The sequence below is a fragment of the Cebus imitator genome, unplaced genomic scaffold, assembly GCF_001604975.1.
Source record: "Cebus imitator isolate Cc_AM_T3 unplaced genomic scaffold, Cebus_imitator-1.0 Scaffold755, whole genome shotgun sequence".
Taxonomy (NCBI): Eukaryota; Metazoa; Chordata; class Mammalia; order Primates; family Cebidae; genus Cebus; species Cebus imitator.
Genome location: NW_016108070.1, coordinates 39,189 through 65,158, shown reverse-complemented (window position 1 = coordinate 65,158; position 25,970 = coordinate 39,189). Strand labels below are relative to the sequence as shown.

General features: G+C 46.8%; 3 protein-coding genes across 9 annotated transcripts in view; all 3 read left to right on the top strand.

The window, feature by feature from the left end:
- Positions 1 to 13,795, top strand: part of SEC24C (SEC24 homolog C, COPII coat complex component) — a 32,310-nt gene extending 18,515 nt beyond the window's left edge. For 3 of the 6 annotated variants that reach the window (XM_017519544.1, XM_037735224.1, XM_017519545.2), the window contains 21 exons: positions 1,311 to 1,483; positions 1,706 to 2,077; positions 2,704 to 2,840; positions 4,098 to 4,166; positions 5,462 to 5,573; positions 5,805 to 5,932; positions 7,096 to 7,234; positions 7,446 to 7,561; positions 7,730 to 7,854; positions 7,994 to 8,185; positions 8,404 to 8,497; positions 8,695 to 8,811; positions 9,461 to 9,631; positions 10,433 to 10,529; positions 10,632 to 10,777; positions 10,965 to 11,103; positions 11,233 to 11,351; positions 11,456 to 11,635; positions 11,891 to 12,082; positions 12,316 to 12,405; positions 12,557 to 13,795. In XM_017519544.1, coding sequence (XP_017375033.1) covers positions 1,311 to 1,483; positions 1,706 to 2,077; positions 2,704 to 2,840; positions 4,098 to 4,166; positions 5,462 to 5,573; positions 5,805 to 5,932; positions 7,096 to 7,234; positions 7,446 to 7,561; positions 7,730 to 7,854; positions 7,994 to 8,185; positions 8,404 to 8,497; positions 8,695 to 8,811; positions 9,461 to 9,631; positions 10,433 to 10,529; positions 10,632 to 10,777; positions 10,965 to 11,103; positions 11,233 to 11,351; positions 11,456 to 11,635; positions 11,891 to 12,082; positions 12,316 to 12,405; positions 12,557 to 12,697 — 3,049 coding nt within the window. In that variant the 3' untranslated portion in view covers positions 12,698 to 13,795. The remainder of the gene's footprint in view (positions 1 to 1,310; positions 1,484 to 1,705; positions 2,078 to 2,703; positions 2,841 to 4,097; positions 4,167 to 5,461; positions 5,574 to 5,804; positions 5,933 to 7,095; positions 7,235 to 7,445; positions 7,562 to 7,729; positions 7,855 to 7,993; positions 8,186 to 8,403; positions 8,498 to 8,694; positions 8,812 to 9,460; positions 9,632 to 10,432; positions 10,530 to 10,631; positions 10,778 to 10,964; positions 11,104 to 11,232; positions 11,352 to 11,455; positions 11,636 to 11,890; positions 12,083 to 12,315; positions 12,406 to 12,556) is intronic. The other 3 variants (XM_017519546.2, XM_017519547.2, XM_037735225.1) reach the window with 3 other exon arrangements.
- A 52-nt stretch (positions 13,796 to 13,847) lies between these two features.
- FUT11 (fucosyltransferase 11) lies at positions 13,848 to 17,826 on the top strand. Of its 2 annotated transcripts, none has more exons than XM_017519553.2 (3): positions 13,848 to 14,662; positions 14,790 to 15,415; positions 17,422 to 17,826. In XM_017519553.2, the coding sequence occupies exons 1-3, from the start codon at positions 13,955 to 13,957 to the stop codon at positions 17,564 to 17,566; spliced, it is 1,479 nt and encodes a 492-aa protein (XP_017375042.1). In that variant the 5' UTR covers positions 13,848 to 13,954; the 3' UTR covers positions 17,567 to 17,826. The 2 variants fall into 2 exon arrangements, with proteins under 2 accessions (XP_017375042.1, XP_017375043.1); XM_017519554.2 differs by lacking the exon at positions 17,422 to 17,826 and adding an exon at positions 17,300 to 17,401.
- Positions 17,827 to 24,023: 6,197 nt separating this feature from the next.
- On the top strand, positions 24,024 to 25,359 carry CHCHD1 (coiled-coil-helix-coiled-coil-helix domain containing 1). Its single transcript, XM_017519556.2, has 3 exons — positions 24,024 to 24,192; positions 24,318 to 24,436; positions 25,066 to 25,359. The coding sequence occupies exons 1-3, from the start codon at positions 24,069 to 24,071 to the stop codon at positions 25,177 to 25,179; spliced, it is 357 nt and encodes a 118-aa protein (XP_017375045.1). The 5' UTR covers positions 24,024 to 24,068; the 3' UTR covers positions 25,180 to 25,359.
- Positions 25,360 to 25,970: the final 611 nt, after the last annotated feature.

Below are 25,970 nucleotides of genomic sequence, written 5' to 3'. Positions count from 1 at the left end.
AAAAAAAAAAAAAAAAAAAAAAGCTTTTTGAGATATAATTCATATGCTGTGCAATTCACCTATTTAAAGTGTTTTTGTATATTTAGTGGTTTTAATATATTGACAGATATGTGCTGTCACAATTTAGTATATTGACAGATATCACGACAGTCAGTTTTAGAACATTTTTATCATCGTCTAAAGAAGAAATACTGCATTCTTTAGCTACCCCTGTTTAGCTATTCCCTCATTCCCCTATTCTTCCAACCCTAGGCAACTCCGGATTTATTTTCTGTCTTTAAAGATTTCCCTATTCTGAACTTTCATTAGAATGGAGTCATATATTATGTGATACTTTATAACTGACTTCTTTAATTTAGCATGATATTTTCAAAGTTCAACTATGTTGTAGCATATATCAGTACTCCATTCCTCTTTGCGGCCAGGTGGTTTTTCATTGTGTAGCTATATGCCACATTTTATTTATCCATTCTTTTGTCGATGGATATTTGGGATGTTTCCACTATAGTTGGGTTTTTTTGTTTTGTTTTGTTTTTTTCTGTGAGATGTTTGTGTGTTTTTGTGCTGATGGGAATAATCAGAGAGGGAGGCACTGAATGGAAAGTATATTGGAAGGACGCTATGGAAGGCTGAGGCAGGTGGATTGGTTGAGCTCAGGAGTTGAAAACCAGCCTAGACAACATGGCAATACCCCATGTCTACAAAAAATACAAAAATTATTCAGGCATGGTGGCGCATGCCTTTGGTTCCAGCTACTCAACAGGCTGAGGTGAGAGGATCACCTGAGCTGGAAGGTTGAGGCTGCAATGAGCCGTGATCATGCTAATGCTCTTTAGCCTGGGTGACAGAGTGAGACCTTGTCTCAAAAAAAAAAAAACAAAAGCTGGATAATCAATCTGCATTTGTTTGATTTCATATTTATTAAGGTTCATGCACGCTTATGTGTGACTACCCTTCCAATGCTTTCGGGGCTTCAGATTACAAAACTGACAAAATTCAATTGTCAAAGAATTGAAGCAGAGGAGGCAATAATTTAGCTAGCAGAGTAAATAGTACTTGACCTGAGGGTGGTCAGTATATGTTTGTGGAGTGAACTTGATGGAAAACAAGATTTGCCATGAATAATCACAGTGTAGATTATCAGTAATATAATTTACCTACAAATATACAAAATTATGAAGCCATCCAAGAACTCAGAATGAGAGTAAGGTACCACAAAACAATGTAGCTTTCTCTAGATGCCAAGCTTCTGCTGACTTTACAGGGTGTCCCAGACCCACTGGTCACTTCTGCTTTCCTTCTTTTCACAGGCTGCCTGGGTCTCAGCCATTTGGGTCCACATTGGCCCCTGTGGGCAGCCAGCCGGCTGTGCTTCAGCCCTATGGCCCTCCCCCGACAAGTGCACAGGTGACTGCGCAGCTGGCCGGAATGCAGATTAGCAGTGCTGTCGTCCCAGCCCCTCCCTCTTCAGGGCTGGGCTATGGTGAGTAGCTGTGACCACAGGACTGTTACTGTCCCCTTTTCAGAGGCATTAGGCTCTGGGGTTATACCTGAATCTCTTTTATTTCCCCTGTATTTCCTGTGCCTCTGAGCCCAGAAAATGGGACAGTCATACCTGCCCCTCTTGTGTGGAAAGGGAACTGATTTACCTAACAAGAAGGCAAAATGACCGGGCTTCTGACTCTACGTTTATTCTACTTCTCAGGCCCACCGACATCGCTGGCTTCAGCCTCAGGAAGTTTCCCTAACTCTGGTCTGTATGGCTCCTATCCTCAGGGCCAGGCTTCTCCTGTTAGCCAGGCCCAAGGTCATCCTGGGATCCAGACTCCTCAGCGATCTGCCCCATCACAGGCCTCCAGCTTCACACCCCCAGCTTCAGGGGGTCCTCGGCTGCCTTCAATGACTGGTCCACTCCTGCCTGGACAGGGTTTTGGAGGGCCCTCAGTGAGCCAGCCCAACCATGTGTCCTCACCTCCTCCTCAAGCTCTGCCCCCTGGCACCCAGATGACTGGGCCCCTGGGACCACCGCCACCTATGCACTCCCTGCAGCAGCCAGGCTATCAGCCTCAACAAAATGGTGAGTCTTTCCCATGGTCTAGAGGCTTCAGCTACTCAGGTGGTTTTTGATGTTGTTTTTTTGATGTTGTTTACTCCCCTCCCCCACCCCCGAAGGAGTTTCGCTCTTGTTGCCCAGCCTGGAGTGCAATGGTGTGATCTCGGCTCACTGCAACCTCCACCTCCTGGGTTTAGGCGATTCTCCTGCCTCAGCCTTCCAAGTAGCTGGGATTACAGACATGCACCACCATGCCTGGCTAATTTTTGCATTTTTAGTAGAGACGGGGTTTCACTGTGTTGTTCAGGTTGGTCTTTAACTCCTGACCTCAGGTGATCCACTTGCCCCAGCCTCCCAAAGTGCTGGGATTACAGGCTTGTGCCACTGCACCCGGCCTATTTGTTTGTTTTTAGTATTACTTACTAAGTGGTGAATTAGATGGGCACCTTCAGAGTATTATTCCTAGGATATGGGGTTTATAAGACATTTTTTCTTATAGTTCAGATAACATAGTCTTACTCTGAATGGCTTTGCCAGGCATTAGTGCACCTCATAATTCTATGTTCATAGAAATCTAGTCATTTTCCTGAGACCTTAAGAAGAGATGGGGAGGGGATTTTGAGTTCACCAACCTTGTGCCCTTCTCTCAGGTTCCTTTGGATCAGCTCGGGGCCCTCAGCCTAATTATGGAAGCCCCTACCCAGCAGCACCCACCTTTGGCAGTCAGCCTGGGCCTCCTCAGCCACTGCCTCCTAAGCGCCTGGACCCTGATGCCATCCCAAGCCCTGTAAGTAGAAACTTACATGGTCCTGGAGAAGGGTTTGTGTCTGCCAAATAGGCAAGTCAATCTAAATGAAATGTTTGCCTAGCATTTTCTGATAATTTTCCCTTTTTCTTCATCTTTTTGGAGAACTTACATATAATTTTTTGACTCTGAACTGGAACTTGAGGTTCCAGGAGTCTTTTGGGGGGGCTGTTTTACTCTATAGGTGGGCAGAGAAGGAAAGGAAGCCAAAAGTGAGCACCAGCACCAGTAGAGCTGAGTTGAGGGCTGCACTCTGTCACTACTGGACATACATAGTATGGTAGCCTTTGTCCTTTTATGGAGCAGTGGCCGGGTCTTGTCCCCTTAGATCTAGAAAGATGGCATTCTTCCTAATGAGTAGAGCAGGTAGGAATTCTCTGATATTAGATGTTAAGAGAAGGAGAGCCTCACTGGTTTCTCTGCTCTTACTTGGACAGTTTTAGGAGGAATTCCTCAGTACTTTTGTTTGGTAGGCTCCTGCTGTGTGGATGGGGAAGAGTGAACAACAGTTTTTGAGGGCAGCGTCTATGTAAAGTCCCACTGGAGAAGCTGCTTTTCCCAGGAAGAGAGTGAATTGCATCCTTGGACCATCAGAATCCTCAGGCCCTCCTTATCAGACTCAGAATAGAGACCAGGACTGTACTGTCAAGTAGGGGCCACTTTATAGTTCTGTCTGTAAACATTTGCTATGTCAGTTACCTTGCCATGCTTAGCCATTGTCATATTCCATTCTGTTCTCTTCTCTCTTCCTCCTTTGGGTAACTACCACAGTGAGGGAGCCTGTTGGCCAAGGAGAACCCAAGAAGATTAAGCAGCCTCTCCTTCCTTCCCTCTCCTTCAGTGAGAAGGAGAGTCTGACTGGCTATGAGGGGAGGCTTCTTTCAGCATAAGACTAGTCCTTAGAATGGGAGGTTTGACCTTTTAGGGGGAACATTCCTCTTCTTCTTCCTTAAGGTTTCTTCCATTCAGTCTCAGCCCCTCCCTGTATAACTCCTGCTTGCCTCCTGTTTGCCCCTTTCGTTATCTTTCTACATCATAGTCTGAGCCATTAAAGCCTCTGTGTTGGGTCAGAAAGACTTGGAATTTCATGTCTAGAGGGGGCTTGATTTCAGCAGTATAAGCTGGGTTCCAGCTGTTCATGTCTGACTCAACAGGGTTGAGAGAAGTAACATCTGCCTCTTGTTCTTTTGTCTTTCTCCCTGTGTTCCCCTGCTGCCTTTTTTATTAAAACACTAAAAGCAACTCAATGAGCTGCCTCCTCAGCAGAAAACCAGGCACAGAATAGACCCTGATGCCATTCCTAGTCCAGTAAGTGCAGGGGGTGGGTGTTTGTGCATGTCATTTCTGTGTTAGTGCCATCCATGCATGCTTGTGACCTCATCTTCACCTCATCCACCATGTCCATTCCTCTCCATTCTCTTCCTTTAGCCCTAGTCCTTCTAGATACTCACTTGTACAAGCTAAAAGGATATGCATGCCTCAAATCACCATGTAATGAAGAGGTAGCAAGCTGTTTGCCTTGAGTATGGGGTGGTGGAAGGTCAGGCTCTAAGGGCGGGGTCATGTGTCGTGTCAAGCCTTGGCTTTAGTCCTGCTGGCTCCTCCAGGAGCTTACATGTGGTGTGATGGAAGAGGACAAAGTTGAACAGTAGATCATTCCACTTTGGATTTTTCTGTAGCCTGTTGTGGAGAAATATTAGGGTAGGAACGTACAGGTTCATGGCATCCCAAACTGGCATTTCTTACAGGAGAAGGGACTGCTGGTTTGGGAAAGTATGGACACTTTCTGATCTGAAGAGTCTTTTTGACTCTTGATATATTTCTAAGCTTCAACCCTTTCTGCTATGGGATACAGAGTCTCATTTGCACTTTGCTTTTTCTAGTTTTCCAAACCCATCTTGAAGTAAGTGACCAAAGATCATGAGCCTGCATAAAGGTCTGAATACCAGCTTTGCAGGTCCTTTAATTTCCTTTGTTGAGTCTGTCAAAATGTGGAGGACTGAGGATTGAGCTATATGGATTGGGTACTTATCCTCTCCTCCTACATTGATGCTTAACCTGAAAAAGTAAGGCAGCATTTGCTTCCTCACCTTACTTGATCATTTCTGGCTGTTTAAATCTCTCTTCACCCTGTCCCTTGTAATTTCATTGAGTGTAGAGTCATTCCAGGTAGATTCATTTTTACATGGTTACTGTTGTCTGTTTTCCTGCTCTGACTCAGAATGTGTCTTGGGGAGAAGAGGGGAGAAGTCTTGATGGGGGAGGGGAATGGAATCTAATCATGTTTGAAGTTTTGTGATCACAGCGGGGCTTTCCTGGAATGGGAGGAATGAGAAGGTGTTCACCATTGATGGGGGGTTGGGGACAATTCATAAAGAAGCCCATTCTCATGTTGACTGCCCCATATTTTGCTGCTGTAGAGTGAAAGATTGGCATTGCAGCATTTTATATGATCTCCAGAAGGAAAACAGGCCTGGTGCATGAGGTATTCCTTGGCAAATTTTTAGTTTTTGTGTTACAGTTCTAGCCTTTTTTTCTCTTGGCACTCTGGGACCTGACACTTCATTTTCTTCTGTCACCTCACTCATTTCACTTCTCTGCAGATTCAGGTCATTGAAGATGACAGGAACAACCGGGGTACAGAGCCATTTGTTACTGGAGTACGGGGCCAGGTGCCACCCTTAGTCACTACCAACTTCCTGGTGAAAGACCAAGGTGAGAATAGAATTAGCTCCTCCCACAGGGGCTTTTTCTTCAAGATTATCAGCTTATGAATGGGGCTTTTTTGAAAGATTTTAACCAGAGACAAGTTCCCTCTAGTCCCTCTGGGGGAAAACGCCACTATCACCTCTAGCTTTGTGGAGTTGATGGTGTGGATCACCAATGGAGAGCTGGTGTCTAGAAGGATTCTGTGATCTGACTTGGGTCTTCTGCCTCCTCCTTCAGGGAATGCAAGTCCCCGATACATCCGATGTACATCCTATAATATCCCCTGTACATCTGACATGGCTAAGCAGGCTCAGGTGCCCCTGGCAGCAGTCATCAAGCCGCTGGCAACGCTGCCCCCAGACGAGGTGAGTCAGGGAAAGGGCTAGAGTGTAATGAAAGGGAGGGAGGGAGGGAGGAAGGGAGAGGACTAAACCTTTTTCCTGGATATGATTCTGACCTCACAATGGAAGATATTTTAGTTGGGCAAGAAAGGAGAATATCTTTAGTAACTTTTTATCCCGGGGCTCATGCCTGGAGAGGGGATGGTAGGGATGCAAGCAAAAGCCCAAGACATTGCTGGGAAGGAACAGGGTCCTTAGAGGGAACAAAGAGTATGAAAAGAGGTAGGGCCAAATTGTAGGGGAGAAGACAGCTGAATATAGGATCCTCTCTTATCATGGTCCCCTCCAGATGATAAGGACATCATTCTGTGTTCTTCTGACTATCCTGTCATCCCATGTTAGGGCTGTTAGGACACCATATAAGAGAAAAGGTAGATTAGGATCCCGTGATCCTTCTCTCACCTGTTTTGGGACCTGATCTGTCACCCCAGTACCTGATTCAGCATAAAGAGAGAAGCTAGGCAGCTGTTCCACCAGGCCTTTGTAGGATATTCATATTCAGCCTTGCTTATCTTAGGATAGGGTTTTCTATTACTAGAAGCCCAGGGCTCAGTTTATATTCTGCTTCTCTCTCTGTCTTCCTCTCTCTGTTTGAGTATTTCTATTTGGATACCACTGGGGATAGTTGGGCATTGATCTCGTATGTGTAGGGTGACATTTGCCTGGGGCATCAGTAGCTGGCACAATCCCAGGGATAGGGGAGGAGGTGTTATAGATACTTGGTTAGGGAAGAAAGCTGGAGTCAGGATCCCTAGAGCAATAGTGAAGGGGATTAGAGATGGGGCCAGAAAGGAGAATTTTAGATAATTTTGGCTTTCTCCCTCATATGCTCGTGGCAGCCCCTGGTCTCATATGGCTGGTTTTGCAGTTCCTCTTGTCTTCCAGTGAGAAATGGAGCTCTGGGGGTAGAGTGTAGGAAGAGGGAACTATATAATTTTTACTCATAGGGACATTTTCCTGTGATTTGTTCTTACTTCCTTTCATCACTGTACTCCCTACTCCCTCTGCAGACAAAGTATCTGCTCCATACCCCTTCTCCCTCTGGTTGTTTCTCCTCATCTCCTGCCACATGTCTGAACCTACTGTAGTTTTCCTTTATGTCTGATCCCCTCCCCTTTGCTCCTTAGGCTTCACCATATGTTGTGGACCATGGGGAATCTGGCCCTTTGCGCTGCAACCGCTGCAAAGCATACATGTGCCCCTTTATGCAGTTCATTGAAGGAGGGAGGCGCTTCCAGTGCTGTTTTTGCAGCTGTATCAATGATGGTATGTTCATGGAAGCTGGGATTTGGGGGAAGGTCTTCATTGCATCTTCCTTGTTCTCTATTAATAGTTAGAGAGATGAGGGTCCATTTTTCAGGAGCTGGGGAAGGTAGGGCACATGAGAATGGGGGACAGTGGAGTAAGCTCAGCTAGGGCCAGATGTACTAAGATTGAAAGTGGATCTTCAAGTAACACACTGCCATGCTCCCTACAGTTCCCCCCCAGTATTTTCAGCACCTGGATCATACCGGCAAACGTGTGGATGCTTATGACCGTCCTGAGCTATCCCTGGGCTCTTATGAATTCTTGGCCACCGTAGATTACTGCAAGGTGAGGGAAGGTAGCATGGGAGGAGCAGTGGGTGGAGGATAATGAGACAGCTAAGAATGGCTGTTATCATTTCCCTCACCCTTTTTTGTCCCTTTTGATGCTGATTCTCTCTAGTCAACTGGCCTGCTTACCAGTACCCGTCTCGCCCAACATTTTCTTCCTCTGCAGAACAATAAGTTCCCCAGCCCTCCTGCCTTCATCTTTATGATTGATGTCTCCTACAATGCCATCAGGACTGGTCTTGTTAGGCTCCTCTGTGAGGAACTCAAGTCACTATTAGACTTTCTACCTAGGTGAGAGTTACAGAACTGAGGTGTTTCCTGGGGTTAATGATAGGGTATCTGGGTTGACTGAAGAGATGTAGCCTGATATCATGGAGTTGTGGGTGGTGGAAAAGGTGGCAAGTCTAGGTAACAGTGTCACCTTCTACAGGGAGGGTGGGGCAGAAGAGTCAGCAATCCGCGTTGGCTTTGTCACCTACAATAAGGTGCTCCACTTCTACAATGTGAAGAGCTCATTGGCCCAGCCACAGATGATGGTTGTGTCTGATGTGGCTGACATGTTTGTGCCACTGTTGGATGGCTTCCTGGTCAACGTCAATGAGTCTCGGGCAGTAATCACCAGGTAAGAGCCATATTGTGGAGGTAAAGGTTGGGGGTGACATGGGTACCATCATAGAAGGTAATGGAGTTGAGCAGAGGTGTTGGACAGTAGATAGAAAGGGGCTGTGGCTAAGGAGTTGTCAGAGTCTAGAGGCCTTATGACTCTTTAGGGAATTGAGAACTGAGGCATCTGGAATCTGGATAGCAATTTTGGTTGTCTTCCGTCACCTATCTCTTTAGCTTATTGGATCAAATTCCAGAAATGTTTGCAGACACAAGGGAAACAGAGACAGTATTTGTCCCAGTTATCCAGGCTGGGATGGAGGCTCTGAAGGTAAGGCTGGAATATCTGGCAATCTCTAACTCATTTTCCTCTGACCATCTTATCCCCTGGGATACAACCTCTTTCTCTTTAATAGTTCATGACTGTCCAGTAAGTTAGACTGTCTTACATAGTTGGTGCTTTCATAAATGACAGGGGAAGGGATGGATAAATAAAGAATGAACAAGTAGTCCTTTATTTTTTCCTAGGCTGCTGAGTGTGCAGGGAAGCTCTTTCTATTCCATACATCCCTGCCCATTGCAGAGGCCCCAGGGAAACTGAAGAACAGAGATGACAGGAAGCTGATCAACACAGACAAGGAGAAGGTATGGGATTGGAAAATGGTGGAGGGGAAGGATTTTTTATTACAGAAGACGTGGGGACTCTACTTTCTTGATAGGGGCTAGGATCAGACACTCCACCCTTTCAAAACCATATCTGTGACTGCCAACTTCCACTGCTGCCACACCTCTCTACTCCATTCCATGCCAATGCTGTTGGTAGACTCTTCTATTTATTTTTTAAAAGAGAACTTTTGGCCGGGCATGGTAGCTCATGCCTGTAATCCCAGCGCTTTGGGAGGCCACGAAGGATGGGTTTTTGAGGCCAAGAGTTTGAGACCAGCCTGACCAACATGGCAAAATCCTGTCTCTACTAAAAATACAAAAATTAGCCAGGTGTGGTGGCACACACCTGTAATCTCAGCTACTTGGGAGGCTGAGGCAGGAGAATCGCTTGAACCTGGGAGGCAGAGGTTGCAGTGAACTGATATCATGCCACTATGTGCCAGCCTGGGCGACAGGGTGAGACCTTGTCTCAAAAAAATAAAAATGATGTAAAAGAGAACTTTTTTACTACTATTGCAAAATCCTACATCTGAAGTCTTCCATGAATTTGAATATCTCATGTTAGATACACAGTTCTCAAATAGGGCGGAGCTGAAATATTTGAACATTTTCTTCTGCTCTTCCCCAGACTCTGTTCCAGCCTCAGACAGGTGCCTATCAGACGCTGGCCAAAGAGTGTGTGGCCCAAGGCTGCTGTATAGATCTCTTCCTCTTCCCTAACCAGTATGTGGATGTGGCCACACTCTCTGTTGTGCCCCAGCTCACTGGTGGCTCTGTCTACAAATATGCTTGCTTTCAGGTATGGCGTGGGATTCTGGGTGGCAGGTGGCAGCAGGGTTGGGAATATCTGCTTATATATGGAGTGGTTGACTCATTAATCGAAATAGTGTTGGGGCCAGGCATGGTGGCTCACGCCTGTAATCCCAGCACTTTGGGAGGTTGAGACAGGCAGATCACCTGATGTCAGGAGTTCAAGACCAGACTGGCCAACATGGCGAAACCCCATCTCTACTAAAAATAAATTAGCTGGGTTTGGTGGTGGGCACCTGTAATCCCAGCTACTTGGGAGGAAGGGGCAGGAGAATCCCTTGAACCTGGGAGGCAGAGGTTGCAGTGAGCCGAAATCATGCCATTGCATTCCAGCCTAGGCCATAGAGTGAGACTCTGTCTCCAAAAAAAAAAGAAGTAGTATTGGAAGAGAAGACCAAATAGCATAAAGAAATGAGCCTGAGAATGCAGCAGTTAGGAGCATGGGCCTTGGAATCAGTCCTGCATTGATATTCTGGCCCTACCACTTACTAGCTACATGACCTAGGATAAATTACTTAAGTATTCCCTCTTTTGTTCCTTCATCTGCAAAATGGGGTTAAAATACTTAATTAGGATTTGTGTACAGAATTAAATAATCATATATAAAGCATTCTGTGGTACCTGGCATGCAGTCTAAGTGTTGAAAAGCTATTATTGTCATCATCATTATCTTCACTGTTATTATGATGATAATTAAGTGGCCTTGTAGAGTAGAAGGGGTACAGGGAGATTGTCCGCAGGATGAGCTATGTTTAGTCAGTGATATGACTCTGGGCCTGGGGGCCTGCAGGTGGAGAATGACCAGGAGCGGTTCCTGAGTGACCTGCGTCGTGATGTCCAGAAGGTTGTTGGCTTTGATGCTGTGATGCGAGTCCGGACAAGTACTGGTCAGTCCTGGTTGGAAAAGAGCAGGTGGGGGGCTAAATCTGGGAGGGAGGCATGTGGCACTTGTCATACGTTTTGCCATGACGCTGTCCATGTGGCCTCAGGTATCCGTGCTGTAGATTTCTTTGGAGCTTTCTACATGAGCAACACGACAGATGTGGAGCTGGCTGGGCTAGATGGGGACAAAACGGTGACTGTGGAGTTCAAGCATGATGATCGGCTCAATGAAGAGAGCGGAGCCCTCCTGCAGGTGGCAGGCGGGAGGCGGGGCTGGGCAGGAAGTGTGTCATTAGCTGAGTATAGAAGAGGGTGAGGCATGGATAGAGAGGACTGGAAGAGACTGGGCAGGGGAGTGGCTCATTTCTTCTAGTTTAATAATGTGGCAAAGGGCCTCTGTGAGGGAGGGATGTGAGTTCCCCCTTTTTCCTTTCCCCTAGTGTGCCCTGCTTTATACCAGCTGTGCAGGGCAGCGTCGGCTCCGCATCCATAACCTGGCCCTGAACTGCTGCACCCAGCTGGCTGATCTGTATCGAAACTGTGAGACTGACACACTCATCAACTACATGGCCAAGTTTGGTGAGGGTAGAGGCAGGGAATGGTGGGACTGGGGCCGAGAGGTCCAGGATGGTCAGTGGGTAGTTGTGATGGTAGGAAAGCACATATGATGGGTGGCTGACCAGTGACTATCTTCACTTTCCCATCCAGCATATCGGGGAGTCCTGAATAGCCCTGTGAAGGCTGTTCGTGACACTCTCATCACCCAGTGTGCCCAGATTCTGGCCTGTTACAGAAAGAACTGCGCTAGCCCCTCCTCTGCAGGACAGGTGGGGCAAGTATATTAGTGGGAGGTGGGCTTGTTGGGACAGATGTTTGCATTTGGGAAGGATTTCTCATGATCATTGACTTTTTTTTTTGATAACCCCCTCAGTTGATCCTTCCTGAGTGCATGAAGCTACTCCCAGTTTACCTGAACTGTGTGTTGAAGAGTGATGTCCTGCAGCCTGGAGCTGAAGTCACTACTGATGACCGTGCCTATGTCCGACAGCTAGTTACCTCCATGGATGTGGCTGAGACCAATGTCTTCTTCTACCCTCGGCTCCTACCTTTGGTGTGATTGAGGGTTGGAGTATGAGATATTGCACGGAGCAAAGGGCCTCTTAGAAGGAGGAAAGGATAGGCTAATATCTGACACTAGTGGAATTTGTTTTTATGTATTTTAGCTGATACAATTTTCACACTGAGAGAGTTACTAAGACTCCATAAGGGGTGGTGTCTGAGGACTTAGCTTTCAGAATTTTGTGTGTGGTGGGGGGCAGACTTGTCTTATGGTCCTTAGTAACCTTTTTCTTCCTTCCTTGTCTAGACAAAATCTCCCATTGAGAGTACCACCGAACCAACAGCAGTTCGAGCCTCTGAAGAGCGTCTAAGCAATGGGGATATATACTTGCTGGAGAATGGGCTCAACCTTTTCCTCTGGGTGGGAGCAAGCGTCCAACAGGGTGTTGTCCAGAGCCTTTTCAGCGTCTCCTCCTTCAGTCAGATCACCAGTGGCTTGGTGAGGGCAGGGAGTCAAGGAGAATATGTGTGTGGTAGTATACTTTGTGAAATGATTGGAAGCCAGTAAAGTTAATATGCTAGTCGCCTCAAATATCAGGGAACACTTGGGGATGAGGGCAGTTGCTGTCATTCTTCCCAGACTTCCTTGTTTCAGATGATGCATAGATATGTGCCTCCCTACCTTTACTGCAGAGTTCCTTACCATAAGGATAAATGAATTTTCTGTTCTAGAGTGTTCTGCCAGTTCTGGATAATCCACTGTCCAAGAAGGTTCGAGGCCTCATTGATAGCTTAAGAGCACAGAGATCACGGTACATGAAGGTAACACTGATCTGAACCCTGGATTTCTTACCTTGTCCTCACCTGGAAGTTGGGGTAGGGCAGGGAATGAATAAGTGACTGCATAATGGGATTTCTGGGCATGTTTAATTTCCTTTGGCCTTGCCTCATGAACCCTGTATTCTGGCCATAGCTTATCGTGGTGAAACAGGAGGACAAGCTGGAGATGCTGTTCAAGCACTTCCTGGTGGAAGACAAGAGTCTGAGTGGGGGAGCATCCTATGTGGACTTTCTCTGTCATATGCACAAGGAAATTCGGCAGCTACTGAGCTAAAGCAAGTGGGTAAATGGCATAGGGTCCCAGGCCAGCTTCCAGAAAGCACCCCAGGATGTCAGAGAAATTAGGACAATACCATATCTTATGTAAGCCGACCTCAGTCTCTTTGCGGGGAGGGGGAGATAAAAGGAGACACCTTCTTTCTGGGCTCAAGTATCCTACCACTCTGTCATGTCCTGCTGATAGAAGGTGCCCCTGTTCCCTCGGTCTACCCTCCTTTTCCTGCTAATCCTGTCATAATGAATGTAGTTTCTCAGTTCACTGAATATGATTCGGTATTGGGTTTGGAGGCACCCAGACCCTGGCAATATTAAGTGTCCCTTTGGACCAGCCTCCAAGAAGAGAGGGGCAGGCAGGAAAGAGTGGGCATCCTAAGGATACTACAGGGGCGGCTAATTCAGCTCAGTGTCATCAGCAACTTCCTATATTAGGGATAAAACATACAGGTGCACAAGAGCTGGAGTATAGCCCATTGGTGGTGGAGAGAAAAGTGACCAGTCTTTGGGCCTGGAGGTTAGCAGTCAAGTCAGTCACTGAGGGTGGTGGTTTTTCTGCTTCCACTGTTCGCTTGCTTGCTCTCTCTCCTGCAATGACTGATGATCGCTCCATGGATAGAGAGGCACACTGTCAGAGGTGAATGACCTGAGACCTGACTTGCAAAATATATTAAGACCTTGGAGAGGTGCCAGCCTCCTTTCCAGCTGGAGAGGACCCAACACTGGAGGGTTCTGTAGGGAGCCTGGTCATCAACTTGCAATACCTCACAGAGCCAGTTCACGTCCCACTCTGAGCTCCCACGAGAAACACTGCATCTCCAGGCCCGGGGTTGTTGGGGAGAGAGGCAGAGGCAGCTGGAGCGTCGTCCTCTCCCGCTGGGACACCGCTTGGGCTTTGGTATTGACTGAGTGGCTGAGAGTTATCTTCCAACCCCAACTGGTTGGGGGCAGGACAAGGGCTAGACTTGATGGTGGCCAGGCTTGCCTGCTCCCTGCCTGGGGTGCCCCTGCTCTGGACCTATCATTTCTCTTCATTGGTTTATTTTTCAATGCATCTTTAATTTGTAAAGAAATAAAATAAATTAAGATGTAACCATTAGCCTCATCTTTACTGCCAAAAGCTCTTTGCTTTTAGCTCTGGCCGTCGGCTGAGCGGAGCTGCGCATGCGCCGCCTGCCCCAGTGGCGTATCGTTCCATCACGACTCGCCGCTGGGCGGAGTCCCGAGCTGGCCGAGGGGGCCGGCTGCCAGAGTGGACATGGCGGACGGCCCCACTGGGGCGGTGCTGGCCCTCCTGGGGGTGCTCAGTGTCTATGCAGCCAGCGGCTCTGGGCCCGTGGTGGAGAAGGAAACCGGCGGGGAGGCGGAGTGGGTGGAACCATGGGATGGCGCGGTTTTTCGGCCGCCATCCGCGCTGGGCGCGGTGGGGATGACGCGCAGCCCCAGGACCCCGCGGCCAGGGAGGGAGGAGGCAGGGGACTTGCCAGTGCTGTTGTGGTGGAGCCCAGGCCTGTTCCCTCACTTCCCAGGAGACTCGGAGCGCATCGACTGTGCGCGCGGCGCGTGCGTGGCGTCCCGGAACCGCCGAGCGCTGAGGGACTCGCGGACGCGCGCGCTGCTCTTCTACGGCACCGACTTCCGCGCGTCTGACGCGCCGCTGCCGCGCCTGGCACACCAGAGCTGGGCGCTCCTGCACGAGGAGTCGCCCCTTAACAACTTCTTGTTGAGCCACGGCCCGGGCATCCGCCTCTTCAATCTTACCTCCACTTTCAGTCGCCACTCAGACTACCCGCTGTCACTGCAGTGGCTCCCCGGGACCGCCTATCTGCGCCGCCCGGTGCCTCCGCTCCAAGAACGCGCGGAGTGGCGCCGCCGTGGCTACGCGCCGCTGCTCTATTTGCAGTCCCACTGCGACGTGCCCGCGGACCGGGACCGCTACGTGCGCGAGCTCATGCGCCACATCCCGGTAAGTGAGGGCAGGCTGGAGGAGACTGAGCGCGGGGGGTAGGGGCGTGGGCCGGCTGACGCCAGGACTCCAGGTGTTCGTGCCTCCCGGCCGCACCCTCTTAACCGCCCAACTCTACCCGTTCCAGGTAGACTCCTACGGGAAATGCCTGCAGAATCGGGAGCTGCCCACCGCGCGGCTGCAGGACACAGCCACGGCTACCACCGAGGATCCAGAGCTCTTGGCCTTCTTGTCCCGCTATAAGTTCCACTTGGCCCTGGAAAATGCTATCTGTAACGACTACATGACAGAAAAACTGTGGCGTCCCATGCATCTGGGCGCTGTGCCTGTGTACCGCGGCTCTCCCTCTGTGAGAGACTGGATGCCGAACAATCATTCCATCATCCTGATTGATGATTTTGAGTCTCCTCAGAAGCTGGCAGAGTTTATTGACTTTCTGGACAAGAATGATGAGGAATATATGAAATACCTGGCATACAAGCAACCTGGGGGCATCACCAACCAATTCCTTCTGGATAGTCTGAAGCATCGGGAGTGGGGATTGAATGATCCTTTGCTGCCTAACTACCTCAACGGCTTCGAGTGTTTCGTCTGTGACCATGAACTGGCTCGACTGGATGCCGAGAAAGCCCACGCGGCCTCTCCCGGCGACAGTCCCATCCCTGAGCCCCACATTGCCCAACCCTCACACATGGACTGCCCAATGCCCACACCTGGTTTTGGCAATGTGGAAGAGATTCCTGAGAACGACAGGTAAGAGTCCTGGGGTCCCCTGCGGCCATCAAATCATTTATTTACTTGCTTACTGTGGGCAATGAACTAGCACTAGGTGCTGAGCAGGTGCAGGAGGAAGTTATGACATGGGCTCACTCTGCTTTTAAGGTGTCAACAGTCTAGTTGGGGGGATAAGGCAAGCTGAAAAAGCTGAATAGCTGATAATCCAAGGCAACAACATATGAAAATCAGCTTATGTAGACAATGTTTCCAGTAGTGGTTCAAAAAAGGATTGAACCAGAGCACAGAGGTGATAAGGGAGAGAGAAAATGGGGCAAATAAATGGGGGCCAGGCTATAAATATCATGAATACCAGGCTCAGGAGTTTGGACAGTACTGACAATCAACTCAGCTATTTGAGCACCTTTTATAGAGTAGAAATGGGAGTGGGGAGTAGAGATCATTTTGAGGGAGGCTTTTCTGCAATAGTCAGGGCTTACACCTGTTAACCAGGCATAATTTTTTTTAAGTGGCTGTGCTGAGGATGAGCCCCATGTGGTTGGTGCATGTGAGGACACACTGCCTGTGTAACTAGAAAAGCCAGGCATGGCTGGGCACGGTGACTCACGCGTGTAATCCCAGCACTTCGGGAGGTCAAGGTGGGAGGAACACTGGAGGCCAGGAGTTCCAGACCAGCCTGGACAATGTCACAAGACCCTGTATCTACAATTTAAAAAAATAAAAGCCCGGTGGGGGGTTTGGTGTATGCCTGTAGTCCTGGCTACTTGGGAGGCTGTGGCCGGTGGATTGCTTGAACCCAGGAGTTCAAGGCGGTAGTGAGCCAGGATCATGCCACTGCAGCCAGGATTGGAATAAGATTCTGTGTCTGTCTCTGTCTCTCTCTTACACACACACACACACACACACAATGATGTGCAATGTGCATCAGAGGGAAGCGAATTAGGCTACTGTAGTAGGTCGCAAAAGGTGGTGGTATTGGGAAACAAGGCCAGCATGAGGTGTGGGGTGGGAAAATGTTGAAGCCACTTGCAGCAAGCCACACCTGTTGGGTGGGAGGTGATAAGATTATTAAGCTGAAGTAAGGCTGCTAGAATGGCTTCCTGAGACCGACTTGGACAGTGGATGGCAGCAGAAGACCATTTATTAATATATGCTGCTGGCAGTTTTGTCCCGATGGTTGGTCTTCACCAAATAATTTGTATCTAACTACAAATTGTTTGTATCTGAATATAACATGATTTACTAGAGGAAAAGTATGAAAAGATGTAAAACATTGGCCCGGTGTGGTGGCTCATGCCTGTAATCCCAGCACTTTGGGAGGCTGAGGCAGATAGATCACAAGGTCACGATTGAGACCATCCTGGCCAACATGGTGAAACTCTGTCTCCACTAAAAATAGAAAAATTAGCCAGGCATGGTGGTGCACATTTGTAGTCCCAGTTACTGGGGAGGCTGAGGCGGAAGAATCACTTGAACTGGGAGGTGGAGGTTGTAGTGAGCCAAGATCACGCCATTGCCCTCCAGCCTGGTTACAGAGCAAGACTCTGTCTCAAAAAAAAAAAAAGTAAAATACTAAGAAAATAAATATTCAGGTTACATCTTTTCTTGATACTAGATGCCACTTCATTTTGATGCACCTTCATTTTGATTATTGGGGTAAAGGTGAAACTTATAAGATAATCATCTAAAGACCCCTGCCCCCTTGCTTTCCTTAGGGAGACCACTTCCAGTCTGCTCTCTGCTTTGCCTGTCTCTGAACTCCCTCCATATTTGGGAGCCAGAAGCAGGCAAGTCAGGAATTGCAATTCATCGCGTAGGCTGTGTGATGTCTTTGTGTTTGTGGCTTACTGCCTGTCACTTCTGCTAATACTGGATTTACTTCACATTGTCTTTCCTTCACAGCATTCTTGTCCAAGTTAGAGACCACTGTATCTGTTTAAGATTTCTTTGGCCCTGCTCAGAGAAAGGCAGGACTGATAGCTCTGCTATAGTTCCATAATCCAACCCTCATTTTGGTATTTCAGTTGGAAAGAGATGTGGCTGCAAGATTACTGGCAAGGTCTGGACCAGGGAGAAGCTCTCACTGCCATGATCCACAACAATGAAACACAGCAGAGGAGATTTTGGGATTACCTACATGAAATCTTCATGAAAAGGCAACATCTCTAAGTGCCCTTGCAAGAGCGTTTAACTTGGTGGAGCTAAGGGGATTTTATTCTACCGTAGGACATAAGGAGCATCCACCTCACAAACCCTTAATGGACACTGTCTTTTCATGGATTCAAGGAATCCTAGTTTTATCTATTAAGATTTTATCTTAATGATGAGTAGCCAAGGTCTAACATAGGGCTTCTCCTCAAGGAGAGATAAAGACATACAATTCTTGGTTCATTGGGAAATAGAAGCTTAAAACATCCATTTGATTCAAGGTGCTGGTCCAACAGAGTTGGTTTGTTTTGTTTTGTTTTCAGATGGAGTCTCGTTCTATCCCCCCGGGTTGGAGTGCAGTGGTGTGATCTTGGTTCAGTGCACTCTCCGCCTCCCGGGTTCAAGCAATTCTCCTGCTTCAGCCTCCTGAATAGTTTGGGATTACAGGCGCGCTTCATCACACCTGGCTAATTTTTGTATTTTTAGTAGAGACAGGCTTTCACCATGTTGGTCAGGCTGTTCTTGAGCTCCTGACCTCGTGATCCACCTGCCTCCGCCTCCCAAAGTGCTGGGATGACAGGCGTAAGCCACCGCGCCCAGCCCCAAGAGAGGTTTTAAAGGACTCACTTCTCTGTTTCATCCTTTCATTTTTTTTATTTATATATATATATATATTTTGTTGTTTTGTTGTTTTGTTTGTTGTTTCAGCCTTTCAATTGTATATGACTACCAGTGAAGTAAGATGGGTCAGGTTACGACTTATAACTTCTATTCTGTTCCCCAAACTCCTCATTATTAAGTACTTTTCCCAATAATCTTTTTTCCTCGTCTGCTTTATAAATTGTTATGTCAGTGGAGAAGCAAAACTTCTGGTGGATAGTATTCTGGTTTTCCGGGATTGCATTTTTTATATTATGTACTTTGCTTTCATGTCAAACTTTTATTTTACTTTATCTTTTCATATTTTTTGTAGAGATGAGGTTTTGCCATGTTGCCCAGGTTGGTCTCCAACTCCTGGATCAAGCAATCCATCCACCTTGGCCTCCCAGAGTGCTGGGTTTACAGGTATCAGCCACCTCACCCAGCCCTAATTTTTTTTTTTAAAAGGCTTTTTCTGGCCAGGTGTAGTGGCTTATGCCTGTAATCCCAGCACTTGGAGAGGCCAAGGAGGGATGACTGCTTGAAGCCAGGAGTTTGAGACCATCCTGGGCAACATAGCAAGACCCTGTCTCTACAAAACATAAAAGAATTAGCAGGACACGGTTGTGCACACCTGTAGCCGTAGCTACTTGGGAGGTTGAGGCAGGAGGATTACTTGAGCCCAGGAATTTAAGGCTGCAGTGAGCTATGATCATACCACTGTACTCCAGCCTCAGTGACAGAGCAAGACAGTCTTAAAATAAATATATATTTTTAAATGGACTTGTCTTTCCTGGTTTAAGGCCCTTTCCCACAATTTCTGAAATACAGAAACCTTGCCATCATTCTTACTGCTGGTTTGCATCCTATTTATGGTATATCTGGAATTCCTTCTCATGAACAGAAAGATTCAGTGGCTATTATATGCCTTGTCAATTTAATGTATTGCCCTGTCCCCTTTTTTGACCAAAGATGGAGACTAATACTGGGAATTATGGCAGAAAAAGTCATATTTTCCTTTAAGTGACTTTGAAATGTTAAAATAGGCTACTATGAGTCAAAGTGCAAATTTTTCATTTAGTAGGTTGACCAAAAAAAAGAAAAAACCAGGAAAAAAAGTACCAGTTTTTGTGGGTCCTAATTCTTTTCTGTTTGCCTAATGAACTGTTCCCTCTATTTTGTTGTTTTTATATGCTACAAAGTTCCATCTTCTGCAGTTACAGAAACAGTGTAGCAGTATGTTTTAGTGATTATCTCATAATCTGTAGCACTTTTCACTTTAAGTGCAAGAATAGTCCAGATTCATTCACAGTGCATAAAGCAATACATACCGTGCATAAAGTGGATTACTGATGCACTTCCATATGACTTTTTTTTTGAGACAGAGTCTCACTGTCACCCATGCTGGCAGGCTGGAGTGCAGTGGTGCAATCTTGGCTTACTGCGACCTCTGCCTTCCGGGTTCAAGCAATTCTCCTGCCTCAGCCGCCTGAGTAGCTGTGCCTGGCTAATTTTTTGTAATTTTAATAGAGACAGGGGTTCACCTTGTTAGCCAGGATGGTCTCGATCCTGACCTCGTGATTCACTCACCTTGGCCTCCCAAAGTGCTGGGATTAAAGGCGTGAGCCACGACGCCCGACCCTTTTTTATTTTTTGAGACGGAGTTTCACTCTTGTCGCCCAGGCTGGAGTGCAATGGCGTGATCTTGGCTCACTGTGACCTCTGCCTCCCAGGTTCAAGCAATTCTCCTGCCTCAGCCTCCTGAGTAGCTGGGATTACAGGCACCCACCACCATGCCTAGCTAATTTTTATATTTTTAGTAGAGATTTCACCATGTTGGCCAGGCTGGTCTCAAACTCCTGACCTCAGGTGATCCACCTGCCTCGACCTCCCAGAGTGCTGGGATTATAGGCATGGGCTGCTGCGCCTGGCCCCTGTCCCCCTCCCCTTTTTTGAGTCAGAGCCTCACTCTGTCACCCATGCTGGAGTGCAATGGTGCGATCTGGACTCACTGCAGCCTCTGCCTCCACAGTTCAAGCGATTCTTGTGTTTCAGCCCCCAGAGTGGCTTTACAGGTACATGCCACCAAGGCCTGGCTAATTTTTTATTTATTTATTTATTTTTTTAGTAGAGATGGGGTTTTGCCATATTGGCCAGGCTGGTCTCAAACTCCTGACCTAAAGTGATCCACTCACCTCGGCCTCCCAAAGTGCTGGGATTACAGGTGTGAGCCACCGTGCCTGGCCTGAGACTACTTTTTTTTTTTTTTTTTTTTTTTTTTTGGCAGAAAGTGATTCATTTAGGCAGAGAAAGAAAAAAGAAGGGGAAACAGCTCACTCTCACACTGAGTGAGGAGAAAGAAAAGGCAATTTCACACTGAGTGAAAAGGGTTCCCAGAGAGGGAAAATTAGGGAAGGAAAGCGCCTCTCACACTGACTGAGAGAATCCAGAAGGATGTAATCCAGGAGAGAAAAAGACAAGAGATTTAAGCCACAAGTGGCTGGCTAAATAAAAAGCTTAGTCAGATTTGGGGATGCAGTCAAACCCTTCTATTGCTGTGGTTTGAACATACAGTCTAATGAGCAGGAAGACCATTAGTTCTTTCTGGGGCAGTGGAACAGGAAAGAATACCTTGGACCTTACAGCTACTCTAGTTGTAATGTATTAATGAGTTATCACAAGAGAAGTTCCATAGCTTATCAATATATATCTATACCTACATCTACATATCTATCTATATAGGTAGATACTACATTAGATGCTTCAACAACTAGGGTCCACATTTAATATACTGACATCTAAGGATGTGGCCAAGAAAAGTTGTAATTAGGCTGAATTTCATTACCAAAGTTCTTCTTTTCTCATTTAATCCTTTTTTTTTTCTTTTATCACCAAAGGCACTAGACTGGATCATTTAATCCTTTAATAAAAGATGGTCTTCATAAATTATGGAAAGTTTGCTTATCCTGTTTGACCTTTTGCAGAAAAGAACAAGAGGGAAGGCAGACCTTCAGGCTAGGTGCAGTGGTTCATGCCTGCGATCCCAGCATTTTGGGAGGCCAAGGTGGGAGGATCACTTGAGCCCAGGGATTTAAGACCAGCTTGGGCAACATGGCAAAACCGCATCTCTACAAAAAACAAAAAAATTAGCTGGGCATGGTGTGTGTGCCTGTAGATCCAGGTAATTGGAAGGCTGAAGTGGGAGGATTGCCACTGCACTGCAGCCTGGGTGACAGAGTGAGACCCTGTCTCAAACAAAACAGAACAAAACAAAATGCCTTCAAAAATATATCTTCAGAAGGCTGAGGCAGGAAGATTGCTTGAGCCCGAGAGTTTGAGGCTGTAATATGCTGTGAGTGTGCCTGTGAGTAGCCACTGGGCAATGTAGTGAGATGCCGGTCTTAAAAAAAAAAATGTTAAAATTTTATATAGTAGGCACTGACAAGTCAAATGCAGAACTGATTTCTAAGCTTGCAATCTATCTAAATGCAGATGCTGATTTACAGTGCATAATATGTATTACACAAGTATAGACCTAGGTTAGGACTTAATTTCATTTTGTGCAGTAAAAAGGTTAAGTGATGGTTAAGCAAGGTATAGAATTATCCTTACCTCTCCTGTCTAATTACACAAGCTTACACTGGCATTCCTTTGGTACTTTTACATATAAAGTGGCAGCAGTTTTTGAATAACTGTTGCTGGAGACTCAGTCCTGCTTTGTGCTTGGTGCTTCCCAGACCTTCTCCTTTATTCCTATCACCATATAAGTACTCACAAAAGAGCAGTGTAAACCAGGTGTTACATTTCCACAAAAGAAAGTAGAACCAGGAATAGCCACATGATACTTATTAACTGAAAGCTTCACTTTCCCTATGGAGAAAGCAAGCAACATGAATTTTCTGATTTGGGGTATACTCACTGCAGGTTGGCATTATGGGTGTTAGAAGTGTCTGATAGGAATCTGTTTTAATTATACTGCTGGAGTGTGGAGGTGGAGTACAAGGCTGATTCCTTTATTACTGCAAGTGTTGTTACTTTCTATTATCTCAGGTTTCATTTTGTATAATAAACTGCTTCTTGTTAAATGTCTTCTTGGTTATTTCCTTGGGGGTGTGAGTGAAATAAAGTTGGAGATTTGTGAAAAGTTTTAGGTCGGGTGTGGTGGCTCACGCCTATAAATCCCAGCACTTGGGGAAGCCAAGGTAGGAAACTCATTTGAGCCCAGAAGTTCAAAAGCAGCCTGGGCAACATACAGAGACTCCATCTCCACACACAAAAAAAGAAAAACTTAGGCGGGTTTGGTGGTGTGAGCCTGTGGTAACAGCTACTCCAGCAGTTGAAGCAGGAAGATCACCAGAGCAAGGCCAAAGCTGCAGTGAGCTAATCACTCCAACCTAGGTGACAGCAAGACCCCATCTCCAAAAATAAATAAATAAATAAATAAAAAACACTTGTTCATTTAACAAGTATTTATTGGCACTATTCTAGGCACTGTGGATTCAGCAATGAACAAGATAGACAAAGTTCCTTCTTTCATGCTTACATTTTTAAATGAGTTTTAGGGATAGGTAAGGCCATAAACAGTAAGACAATTCAGACTGTGATAGGTGCTATGAAGAAAACAAGTTGATGGTGGTAGAGTGTGAGAAGTCAGGGAGGCCCTCTGTAACATGAACTGAGACTTAAGGAAAGAAAAATAACCAGCCATGCAGATATCAGTGAGAAGATTCTAAACATCTGTAATAAGTGATTTTTAACACACTGAATTTACAAATCCAAATAAATGTTGCTCCTCCAAAGTAATCTTATTAGCTATACGCTTGTTTATGATTACATTACCAAAAACATTTCTTGGAACTTATTTGGAAATGCTTTGAGAATATGCTGCACATCTTTGGAATGAGTTGTGTAAATAGCCGGAAGTCACTTGAGAATCACGTCTGGCCAGGTGCAGAGGCTCATGAATGTAAAGCACTCTGTGAGGGCGAGGCAGGAGGACCGCTTGAGCCCAGAAGTTCGAGACCAGCCTGGGCAACATGGCAAAACCCCGTCTCTACAAAAAATAAGGAAATTACCTGGGCTTCGTGCCTTGCACTTGTGGTCTCAGCTACTCAGGAGGCAGAGGCGGGAGGATCTTGAGTTCAGCAGTTTGAAGCTGCAGTGAGCTATGAACGTGCCAACTGCACTCCATTCTGGGCAACAAAGAGAGACCCTATCTCAAAAAAACGTCTGGCGAAGCAGCACAACTGAAGGTCCAAGTCTGGCGAAAGGACTGAAAAAAAGACGATGAATTCCAAAGTGTTTAAGCTTCATCCTACCAACTGAGATTGCTACAAATGAGCAAACCGTATCTAATAGCATTAGTAGCAGTTGTTATAAAATAAGTAATTTTTCCTTGCGGCTTTGGAGTGGTCCTAAAAGTAGTGAAAAACAACAGTTCTTGCAGGTTTATTAAAACAAAAATCTTTCCCAACCTAACATCTTAGTCTCAAATTTGACTGCCCCCCCCCGCCCCCCGCAACCCCGCCCTATGCCAATCATCCCTAGACCACGTCGGCTACCACCAGAAGAGTGTCCACTTACCAGGGCCCTTTCCTGCAAATCCCTGGCCCAGTACTGCCCCCAGGCTTCAGGGCCTGGAGCCCATCATGGGGAAGCCTCAGTCGGCGTACGAACCCAAAGAGTCTCCTCCTGATCTGCTGACGAGTACCAACCCGCCGCTGTTCGAACCCAGCATCGCAGCAGCCCCGACCAACAAAAAGAAAGAGGTGGCCGTCTGCAAGCCACCGCGCCTTCCCCGAGCTCCGCGCAGATTCGTCGAGCCCGTAGGGGTCACGCGAGGTCACGCACGGAACCGCAAAGCCTGCCGGGAGCTCCGTGCGCGATGGCTACTCCCAGCCTGCGGGGCCGCCTGGCTCGGCCTTGGAACTCGCGGAAGCCTGTACTGAAGCCCAATAAACCCCTCATTCTAGCTAACCGCGTTGGGGAGCGGCGCCGGGAGAAGGGAGGTGAGCAGTCAGAGCCAGGAGGGCGGCGCAGCAGAAGCCGGAGCGTGAGCAGGGGCGGGTGGGTAGGAGGGCTGGAAGGTAAGGGACTTCATGTGATTGAAGGTCCCCCGGATCTGCCCCTCCAGAGGCGACTTGTATCACGGAGATGTCGGTGATGATGGCTTGCTGGAAGCAGAATGAATTCCGCGACGATGCGTGCAGAAAAGAGATCCAGGGCTTCCTCGATTGTGCCGCGAGGGCTCAGGTGACGGATGTTTCCTGGTGTGCTTTCTCAGGAAAAGAATGGGGGAGATACAAATAATGATTCTCCCTGCCTTTTGCTAGGAAAGGCCCTTTCATTCATTTGGGAGATATATCACTCACGCCAAAGTGGGAAAGGTTACGGTTTTGAAGGCTGTGTGATCTAGACGGATTTATTCATTGCTGTGAACTTTAGGGTTACTGCACGTAAAACGAGGTTAATACTAATACCCACCTTACAGAATGTCGTGAGTGTCAGATGAAGTAATGAATGGGAAAACCATTTTGAAAAATTTAAATTGCTGCTCAAGTAGACATTATTGTCTGAAATAGAACTAAAGAGACTAAAACTAAATAATGACAATTGTTTGGTTTCCAGCCTAGGCTTAATTGGTAGCTGAGATAGTAGCTTCTGAACATAGTCTCATTTGTAGGCCCCAACGCCTTTTTGTTGAAAAGCGGCTGACATAGATTTCTCCAGGCTAGTTAACATCTTCATGTGCATTAGGGCGTTGTGAGAACTATGGGCCTAGGTCAGGGCAAACTTGATTGATTTTTTTGGGGTCAGGTCTTAAAAATCGGGACTAGACAAACTTTAGAGCTGTCATTCTTGTATTTGTTCTGTGCTTTCAGGAAGCCCGAAAGATGAGATCAATACAGCAAACCCTGGGAGAGTCTGGGGGTTTACCTCCAAAGAAATTGAATAAGTTGTTGCAGAGGTTTCCTAACAAACCTTACCTCAGCTGAAAATGGAGAAGCATTTTCAATGACTGAACTATAGCTTCTGACAACAGAGGCATTTTAGAGATGTTGGCATTGCCATGCTGCTTTGGAGGGTAGAAGAGGCAAAACACTTTTTTCACCCTTTGGAATCATAGTATGGGTAGAAGTTATGATTTATCTTGAAATAAAATCCTCTGAAGAGAACTTGGCCTTTTGTCTTGAATTAGGTACTCCCTCCATGCTTGAACCGTTTCCTCCCCTAGACCCAGGAAGTTCTTTCCCTCCTGATTTGCCCTACTTTTGTCTTTTACACACCATTTAGTGCCCTTGCCTTTGGACACAGTAAGGAAATTGAAGTTTGCTATCATCTGTAAATACTTAGTGATTGCCTATTTTGTGCATAGCCCCTGCAAGTTGCTCTCTGAATAATCAAGTTAACAAACTGGTGACCTAGAGGTTCTGCAGATGTGCTTTATTTGACCCATGCAGTTAAAAAAAGTTTTAAAAATTAGCTGGTCATGTTTAAAAATAGGAAAAAAAGTCATTAAAATTCCACATTTTAGCTTTATTCATTTATTTAAGATGGAGTCTTGCTCTGTTGCCCAGGCTGGAGTGCAATGGCGAGATCTCAGCTCACTGCAAACTCCGCCTCACAAGTTTAAGTGATTCTTCTGCTTCAGCCTCCGAGTAGCTGGGATTACAGGCACCCACCATCATGCCTGGCTAATTTTTGTATTTTTGGTAGAGATGGGGTTTCGTTGGCCAGGCTGGTCTCAAACTCCTGACCTCAAGTGATCCGCCCGCCTTGGCCTCCC

Bases quoted from the DNA above. Each gene is read 5' to 3' on its own strand.
- FUT11 (XM_017519553.2), top strand. From the start codon at position 13,955: ATGGCGGACGGCCCCACTGGGGCGGTGCTGGCCCTCCTGGGGGTGCTC. The intron at 14,663-14,789 runs GTAAGTGAGGGC...TACCCGTTCCAG, and splicing joins AGCTCATGCGCCACATCCCG to GTAGACTCCTACGGGAAATG. The intron at 15,416-17,421 runs GTAAGAGTCCTG...TTGGTATTTCAG, and splicing joins GAGATTCCTGAGAACGACAG to TTGGAAAGAGATGTGGCTGC.
- CHCHD1 (XM_017519556.2), top strand. From the start codon at position 24,069: ATGGCTACTCCCAGCCTGCGGGGCCGCCTGGCTCGGCCTTGGAACTCG. The intron at 24,193-24,317 runs GTGAGCAGTCAG...CTGCCCCTCCAG, and splicing joins GCGGCGCCGGGAGAAGGGAG to AGGCGACTTGTATCACGGAG. The intron at 24,437-25,065 runs GTGACGGATGTT...CTGTGCTTTCAG, and splicing joins ATTGTGCCGCGAGGGCTCAG to GAAGCCCGAAAGATGAGATC.